Source organism: Epinephelus moara, chromosome 19 (genome assembly GCF_006386435.1).
Source record: "Epinephelus moara isolate mb chromosome 19, YSFRI_EMoa_1.0, whole genome shotgun sequence".
Lineage (NCBI taxonomy): Eukaryota > Metazoa > Chordata > Actinopteri > Perciformes > Serranidae > Epinephelus > Epinephelus moara.
Window position 1 is genome coordinate 35290356 of NC_065524.1, and position 9270 is coordinate 35299625.

The window sequence follows — 9270 nt, forward strand, 5'->3', positions numbered from 1 at the left end:
AGGCATTAAAAGAAAAAGCTTTCCTTTAAAAATATCTTTTAGGCAATGATTTAAAATTTAATTTTTTTAATTTAATATGCTTTATTAATCCCCGAGGGGAAATTCAATATTTTTCACTCTGTTTGTCAATTACACACAGGTCCGAACACACACATGCACAAACTGGACCTATACATGCACTAAGTGGAGAGATGTCAGAGTGGGCTGCCCATGACAGGCGCTCTGAGCGGTTGAGGGGTTCGGTGCCTTGCTCAGGGGCACCTCGGCAGTGCCCAGGAGGTGAACTGGCACCTCTCCAGGTGCCTTAAAGGGTAATTGAGGAATGGACACATAATTTGAGGTAGCCAACAACCTGATTTTATACATCTGAAGAACTATTAAACTATTAACTATTAAAAATTAAACTGCTTGGCAAACAAACCAGGCATTTGAGGCAGGTGTTGATTCATCAAAATGTGTAGCCACACCAGGCTAGTCGTGGTGCATTCAAGTGAGGTTGCATTTAGTTTATGTGTCTCTATACATACTGTTTGTATATCACTCTGTACTTAACTGCTTTTGCACTTCTGGTTAGATGCTAAACTGCATTTCATCATCTTAGTACCTGTTGTACTCTGTGTAATTACAATCAAGTTGATTTTAATCTAATAAGTGGAGATTCCTGATTTTTCTCCATGCAACAAGTTGTAATGTGTGCTGACATTTTTTAAATATCTTAACATCAGGTGAAAATGCAGAAAACACAAAAGCATTTTTTTTAAAAAGGTAACAAGGCAACAGAGATGTAAGCAAGAACATGTGACTGACAGCTTCATGATTTTCAAATCAAAACAGGTCAAAGTTATTAGAGACTGCAGCTTACTAGTTAATTTACTGTACATAGTTATTTTAAAGGAAAGGATCATTTAAAAAAAAAGACATTTTCAGCAGCTCCAATGAAGTAATATCAAGTAAGATTTTAACAATCAGCATGACCTTCTATAATACAATTAATGAGTTCCGTCTGGAGGACAAACTGTGTGACGCTGTGATCAGAGTTGATGGCGTCGACTTTAACGTCCACATGGTCATCCTCTGCAGCTGCAGCTCGTACTTCAGGTGAGCTGGTGGATTCTGAATTTATTTCATTTCATGATATTTATCATGTGATTAAATGTAATATAATGCAGAAAGATTTAGGAGGTTTTGAAGGTCTTTGCTGGAGTTGGACTCCAGTTTGGACTGGCCAAACTTTCAGGGGTCACATTGCATTATGGGAAACAGGTGCAAGATTTTGAAAAGGTAGAAATAAGATGATATCTCTGGTTCTGCAGCATCAATTTTGAAATGCTAAAAGGGTGAAATACTTTTAGAAATTGTAGAGCTAAGACAGAAATATCCTCTTAAAAAGCCAGTTCCTATGACTTAAATGGATTCCTCTGAATCTTGATCCCACAGAGATCTCTTCCGCAGTAAGACGTCAACATCCGAGCAGCAAGTCTACACTTTTTCCCAGGTGTCACCCACTACAATGAGCCTCATTCTAGACTATGCCTACACCGGCCTTGTTGTGGTGACGGAGGAGAACGTACTGGAGCTGCTGGCGGGAGCAGACCACTTTGCCATCAAGGGCATTGTACAGGCCTGCTGCAACCTCCTGGAGCAGCAACTTAATTACAAGAGCTGCGTCCACATCTGGATGTTGGCGGGCTCCCACAAATGTACTGAGCTGAGGCAAAAGGCCTATCTCTACATCCTGCATCACTTTGAGGAGGTCACAGAGCACTCTGAGAAGTTACTGCAGCTCTCTGTGGGGCAGATGGCAGATTTAATCGAGAAGGACGAGCTCAACGTGAGGCAGGAGAGCGCCGTGTTTGAGGCCATCCTCCGCTGGATCAACTATGCACCTGAGGAACGCAGGGGTCACATGGCCACACTGCTGAGCAAGGTGACAAAAGGCTGGAACAGAATTATTAGGCTCATCTGATATTTCTTGCCTCATGATCTGACTGAGCTGCCATTTTGACTGGCTTCATTGTTTAGACAGAGAGTCTGGGAGTTGGGTTATGTTGTCTTGTTTCGCCCTAACCAGTCACTAACTGTTAACCTATCCACACTGTAGACATTATTGCCAGTTGACATAGAAACTGCTGTAACAGTTGCTAGGAACAATTAACCGACTGTTGTTCTTGACAATCAAAGTCACAAGTCTTGTGTCCATTTTCATGTTTGAGTCATTATGTTTTCTGGTTGTCAGTCCATCCATCCATCCATCCATCCATCCCATGAACACAATTTCTGAAGAATGCCTTGGGGAAATTTCTTCAGATTTGGCACAAACTGATTGGATTTTGGAGTTCAAAGGTCACAGTGACCTCAAAAACAGGTTTTTGGCCATAACTCAAGACCTCATATGCTAATTAGGACAAAATTGTATATCCAAAAGGTCAAAGGTCATCTTCACTGTGACATCATAATGCTCAGCAAAACACTTTTCTAGTCATTATTCAACATCGTAACTCAGGAACAGAAGAGAAAACATTTGGTCAGATACTAAATTGGTGAAACTTATCTTAAACTATGCTGATTGTATCGATCTTCTGCGCTGCTGGGTTGAAGATGTGTCCATGTTTTATTATGTAGCTTCCTAGCAGCAACATCCATATTTAAAACATTGTCAGCTGTCATTGCTACATATGAGTCCGCGATGGCATTTGAGGTGGTAATTCTAGTTCTATCACTGTCTTGCACAGATGTTGCTATTTTTGCAACCATAGCACAGGAAGATTATGTCCCCCATTCAAAGCTCTGATTGGTCAACTGTTTTACAAACTGGGGAGAAAATTTTATTTAGTTTCAAAAAACAAATAACATTAAATTCTTTTTGCTTCAACATTGTAAAACGATAAAACAGGAAAACTTCCAAAGGGGAATTAATTATTTTTATAGGCCTTGTAATTTTCAGGGCCTATAAACCCTTGTTTCAGTTGTCTCAAGCAAAAACAGACATCAAGTAAGCTTTGGAAAACAGATGATGATTTAAACATATCTTTTTCCTTTGGTGATGGCCATGGTATACAAGGTTGTGTTTTTTGCCTCCAACTGGTTGCCTATATTTGTATAAGAGAACAAGGTATTAACTACTTTTAAAAACATTAATAGCCAGTGGAGTGTCTACACTAAATTATCCTTTCAGGGGCTGATATCTCTAACAGTCTCCTTGTCTCTGTCCAGGTGCGCCTGCTGTTAATGTCCAGTAAGTACTTGGTTAATACTGTGATGGTGAATGCTCTGGTGATGAAGAGTCCATTATGCAGGACCATGGTGATCCACACCCTAAACACCCTGCTTAAGTCCAAAACAAGGAGACCTCTGACCCGCACACGCCTGCCCTCTGCTGTGCTGTTGGCTATTGGTGGTTGTATGAATGATGCTCCAACCAACAGGATTCATTTATACAATGTTCGAGCTGACAGCTGGGTGACAGTGAACAACAGCAGAGAGGCTCCTCGAACGTTCCATGGATGCGTCTTCCTCAATGGATTTGTCTACTGTGTTGGAGGCTATAATGGGTTTAAATATTTAAGAAGTGTACGAAAGCTTGACCTTGTCACCCAAACCTGGCAAAACGTGGGGTCAATGCGCTTAGTCCGCTGCTATGTCAGCGTGGTTGCACTGGATGGCTGCATATATGCCATGGGAGGCTGTAATAAAAGTGGAAGACTCAAAACTGCAGAGCGATACCAGCCTGACACCAGCCAGTGGACTCTGATTGCACCAATGCATGAATACAGGAGCAATGCCAGCGCCACGACACTGCACGGCAAGGTAGGTGGAACTGAGGACCTTAAAGAGCAATCCAACAGCAGCTGGGAATGTTTTTGTGCAGACCTCCAGTGGTTTAACTCCCTGCCTTGTTGCAGTGATGCAGATGTGTACATGTGGCAGCATGACTATCAATAACTGACATCGTCATATCGAATTTTTTCTAGGTGTACATTTGCGGTGGCTTCAACTGGGCTGAACCTCTGTCAACTGCTGAGTGCTATGACCCTCACGCCAACCAGTGGACACTGATCACCCCCATGGGAAATGGGTATGATTCGACTCTGGCCGTCGCCTACAAAGATCAAATCTATGTAGTAAGCAGAGCACAACACATTGATGTCAGCACACTTAGATACCCCGAAACAAACGAGATAGGAATGGACTGAAATCCAAACATGGATGTTTAATTTTATCTGGTTTGGGGGGGGGGTTCTGGGACTTTGGGGGGTTGTAATGACCTGAGTGCCTATTTACATTCTACAACTACACACAAGTTACACATGTACTGCTTTTCCACCAAATGAGCGATGGTTCCTGAACTAGTTCTGTTCATGATTCCTGGAACGTTGGTGCTGTGTAGTGAACCAGCCTGTGTTTCCACCACTTTTGAGCAGAACCATTGTAATTTCGGAAGTGTCGTCAACAGAGGTCGTTGGAAATGCACAGTGGTGGTAAACAATGGTAGAAAAATCGTGGTTCTCGATGCTATATCCATTCACAATTCTCTCTCTATCCCACTCCCACTGCTTTGCTAAGACCTCTCCATTCATGATATTTTCTGTTCTGTCACCAGATCACCAATTTCTGTTCGTCATTGCTGACTTAAATTTCTGCTTGGTTGCTGGGCCTTATTTTCTTTTCAACATTCTATGTAAGTTGCTCTTCAATGATCTTAATTTCTGTTTGGTCTTTTGACCTTTTATTTTCATTTTGGTTCTTGCTGACCTTTTATTATGTTCAATATGAAGACACCCATGGTCTTTGGACCTCATGCACCATTCACTGTATCTTCAGTTTGGTCGTTGGTGTATCATTTCATTATAAATCTCTATTTATCTACTTTTCTTTCTCCTTTAAGTCATCAATTTAGACCTTTTCTGATCTCATTCATGGCTTCATTTTCATGGCTTCACACACCCACTGTTATCATCACAGTTTGTGCTTCACGTCAAGAAAAAACTGTTTTTTTTGGTTCCAGCTGAGAACCAACTTTCAGGTTCTGAGCATTTTTGTTTTTTGGTCAAAATGCTCTGAATGATTCAGCTTAGGTGCAGGAACAGAGACAGAACCAGCTCCATGTTGGTGGAAAAGGAGTAGTGAGGAGTTGTTAACTGGACCTTTGTAGGCAAAAACAAAAATAGAATTATATTCTGGTATTTCATAGAAGGCTGTAAAACTGAATTTATACCATAAATTGACATAAACAGACTTTTTTGGTGGCTAGACAAAAAAATTCTTGGTGTCGGGGTTGAGCTTTTACCTGTACTGGAGTATTTTTCCATTGTGGTATAAAAGATTTAAATGTTTCACCATTCCTCTCCCAGGTTGGTGGCCTAAGAGAAAATTCACATACGAGCAGAGTCATCGCATATGACCCACAATCAAACCAGTGGAGTATGGTGAATCACATGATTAACCCTCGCAGCAGCTTTGGCATCGCTGTGTTGGAGGACCAGCTGTATGTGGTTGGAGGGCTGAACGATTATGGCACCATCTCTAAGGTGGAGCGCTATGATGAAAAGACTAACGCGTGGTCCGTCGTCCAGGACATGGAGGTGCCCTGCAGCGACCTCAGCTGCTGTGTGGTGGAGCGATGCCCCTTCACTGCTGCATACCTGTCATAACCATATCAAGCCTCATCTACATGTGGATTTATATTTTGTATAAATCTGAATCTTTAAACTGAAGCTGTCAAATAAATATTAGTGGAGTAAAAAGTGCAATATTTGCCCGAGATGTAGTGGAGTAGAAGCATAAAGTTGCATAAAATGGAAATACTCAAGAACCTTGAATTAGTACTTAGGTACAGTAATTGAGTAAACTTCACCAAGTTATAGCCTTATAATTCAGGTAGTTCAGTATTATGAAGTATGCAACTGAATTGTGTCAGATTTTTTGTGGCCTAGGGGACAGAGGTAACAGATTTTTTTCTGGTAAAAGGAAAATAACTCCACAGATTGGGACCTGGATCGATAGTTTAATAAAGTGACAATACATGTAATTTACTAACTAAAAGATGTGGATTTGAATAAAGGTAACAGCCTATTAGGTCTAAATTAGCTCACCACCTATAAATAGGTCTTTATGAGCATTCATTAATATGATTTAACAGTTCTTCATTAATTCTCCTACATGCTTGTCACATGGGAGAAGTTTCAGTTGGCTGCAATCTGCAACCTCACAGCTAGATGCCACTAACTCCTTCACACCAGACCCTTTAACAGCAAGGAGCCAAGACTTGACACACATAAGTAACATAATGTAAAATAAAAATAATAATCAGATCGATCCATTTTTCATAATTCTTAATCTCTCTTTATTGCATTAGAACATACATTTCTCATATATATCTATATATATTTATATATATATATTTTATAAATGTGAATTTGTACACTACAATCTTTTATTGTAACATGTTAGAAAATACTCGTAACGCTCCAAAAACATAGCACTAAAAACAGTTACCAAACAATGATTATTACATTTCCTCGTTTTTGTTTTGGCCACCAAGAACAGAAAAAACAAGATGGCAGAGACGAAACTGTCAGTCAGGAGGAGAGGAGAGGACCACGGTCGAAGACAGACAGTTGGGCCGTTGCTGTTTTTTAGTGGCAGACATTTTGTAACCAGACAGACGGGGATGAGAGGAGGGAGGGGTCTATCACAACAGGTGCACAGAGGTGGGGAGATATGAGTGGGGGGAAAGCGTAGTGAGCATCAAGCACATGGGAGGGTGGGGTCACTTGTATCCATCTAAATTACAGACAAACAGAAGTAAAGGGCCCGATCACACAGGACAGCTCTCACTGTTGTCTTTACAAGTCAGTCTCCAGTGTGAGTGAAACATTTGAAGTCCTGCTTGGTTGTTGTTTGACCATCCAATCTCCAGGTAACCTTAAAAAAGTGAGACATTTTATAAAGTTTGACTGCTGTTTTCAGTTTCCTTTGTGGTTTGGGAAAGTTTTTTTGTAGAAGAAATCACCCATTTTCATCAAATCACACAAGTCTTAAAGTGTAATCAAGGTAACGTGAAAAGGTTGCTTGTACTGCCAATCCCATGGAGCATCAACATCCCGGCTTTAAGCTCCTTTTTTTTAACATGCTGGGCTGAAGAACATATAAGTTCCAGGTAACAAAAGGCTGTATTCTGACTATTGCGGTGGTCAAGTAAATGTTTCATCACTTCACATTAACAGTTACTGAAACAAACTTTAAACAATCAATATTATGAGTAGCATTAAGAGAGAGTGCAGTGTGCCAACCTGTGTGATCGGGCCCAAAGGCAACCATGTTTACTAGTTCATTAGTAACCAGCAGCCGGTTGCACCAGCTGTTCAAACATATCATAAAGGCTTCACTACAAGGTGTCGACAGGTATCAGACACTTCAATCTTATGCTTTTTACAACCTTTTCAGGATAATTTTTAACCAACTTTAGGCTGATTTTAAGACATATTATGATTTCCTTATTCAAGCATCGCAGGTAAGAAGTATGTAGTTCTGTGCAGAAGTAGATTTTAGGAAGGAATTTAGTTATTAGATTAAGTGGCATAAAGATTTGTAACAGGAATATAACTTTTTTGTAACAGGTAACTGCCAGGCGTAGCTGTCACACTGTGTACTGTTAGCTAACTGAACTAGCTAAATGACAGCACTAACATTAGCCTGCCAATTTGGAGTGACATACAAGATTGAGTGACCTGACACTTCAAAATGATGTTCATTTCTTATGTTAACTGATGAAACATTAAATTTAATTTCACCAGAAACACAATATTCCTCATGCCACAAAATGTTATGCCAATAACATTAGAAAAAAAGTACCATTTATGTGTTTAACATTAAAAAAACAACCTGAATCTGCTTTGTCAGGACTTGTAGGTGTGATTTCATTAGACAAAAAAGTTCTCCATGTATTCATACATGAATAAGCAAACTTCTTGTCTTATTTACAAAGGATCGTTTAAGTTTAATATGTAATTTGGCCTCTTGCAAATGTCATTTTTGTCACAGCTTGTGCTGCACAGTGATTCCCTGTTTTCATAGTTGATTGGTTTTGATTGGGATATTTCTCAGCACCCAATTTACACATTAGTAAGGTTTGAATTGAGACATTTCTGAAGCTCTAATGGTGCAACTTGATTTAGTAAAAAACACGTTTGAAGCTTTCTAGTAGTTACTAAGAACTTTGGAGGGACTTTCAGCACTAAAGTTAGTGAAAGATATACGAAGAGCTGGTGCAACTCAATCCAAATGTTTAGCGGAGAAATTCGGATGCAGCGTAGTTAAACAGCAGCAGTTAGAATGGAGGAAGAGTTACTGAAAGCAGGGTAGGTAACAGCAGCTTATTTTCTTTAACAAGAGTGCAGGGAAGTTCAGTTGTATTACAGAGGACACGGCAAGCAGGTGGAGATAGAGGCGGGTTGAGACCAGCATTGAAAGCTGGGACAGTAGGGACAATCTAGCAGAGAGATAGGGGGAAGTCGGGGTACAGTATAACCATCTAACACACAAACAGCAAGGTTTAAAAACTAGCGATACAGACACGACAACTGGCACTGTATGGAGGCGGGTGGGGCGGAGGACTGATGTATGTGCATGTGGATGGGTGGAGGTGGAGGAAGAGAAAGAGGGGACGTGAGGCATCAAGGAAACGTTAAAGTTTCAATCCCCCTTTAAACAGGTCCCGAACAAAAACCTGTTTTTTTGCAGATAGGAGAAAAGGGAGTTGTGCAACACTGCGTAACATCACAGAATGATTGTCCTCTTGAATATACCTCACCTCCCCTCCTCATGTACACTGTTCCTATCTTTTTTTTTTTTTTTTAACCCTCCTCCTCCCTCATCCCCTATCTTTACTTTTCGGGGATTTTCCTTTTTCAGTTCACACACATACACACAAAACCCTGTGACCATAAAGGACATTTATATACACACACATGTGCAGACACTCTCTCACACACAACACACACAGACACAACAGGTAGACACATTTTGACCCAATAGTACAGCTGACTGGTTTGTTTGCAGGAAGCAGAGGATTGGATAGTGCACATGTGGATTATAGCAGAGCTTAAAGCTGGGTGGCCAAGCGCACAGACGCAGCAGTCTGTTATTGATATGGCAATCAGCGCTACAGTGGCACAATATAACTGCACAAGTACAAAAATCAATACGAACTATTGCAATTTTTTAAAAATGAGACTGCACCCCCCCCCCCCCCCCCCCCCCCCCCCCCAA

General features: G+C 40.7%; 1 protein-coding gene across 1 annotated transcript; it reads left to right on the forward strand.

Annotated features, from left to right (window-relative positions):
* The first annotated feature begins 970 nt into the window (after positions 1-970).
* Positions 971-5651, forward strand: LOC126406338 (kelch-like protein 10). Its single transcript, XM_050070545.1, has 5 exons — positions 971-1098; positions 1438-1927; positions 3214-3807; positions 3972-4121; positions 5352-5651. The coding sequence occupies exons 1-5, from the start codon at positions 971-973 to the stop codon at positions 5649-5651; spliced, it is 1662 nt and encodes a 553-aa protein (XP_049926502.1).
* Positions 5652-9270: the final 3619 nt, after the last annotated feature.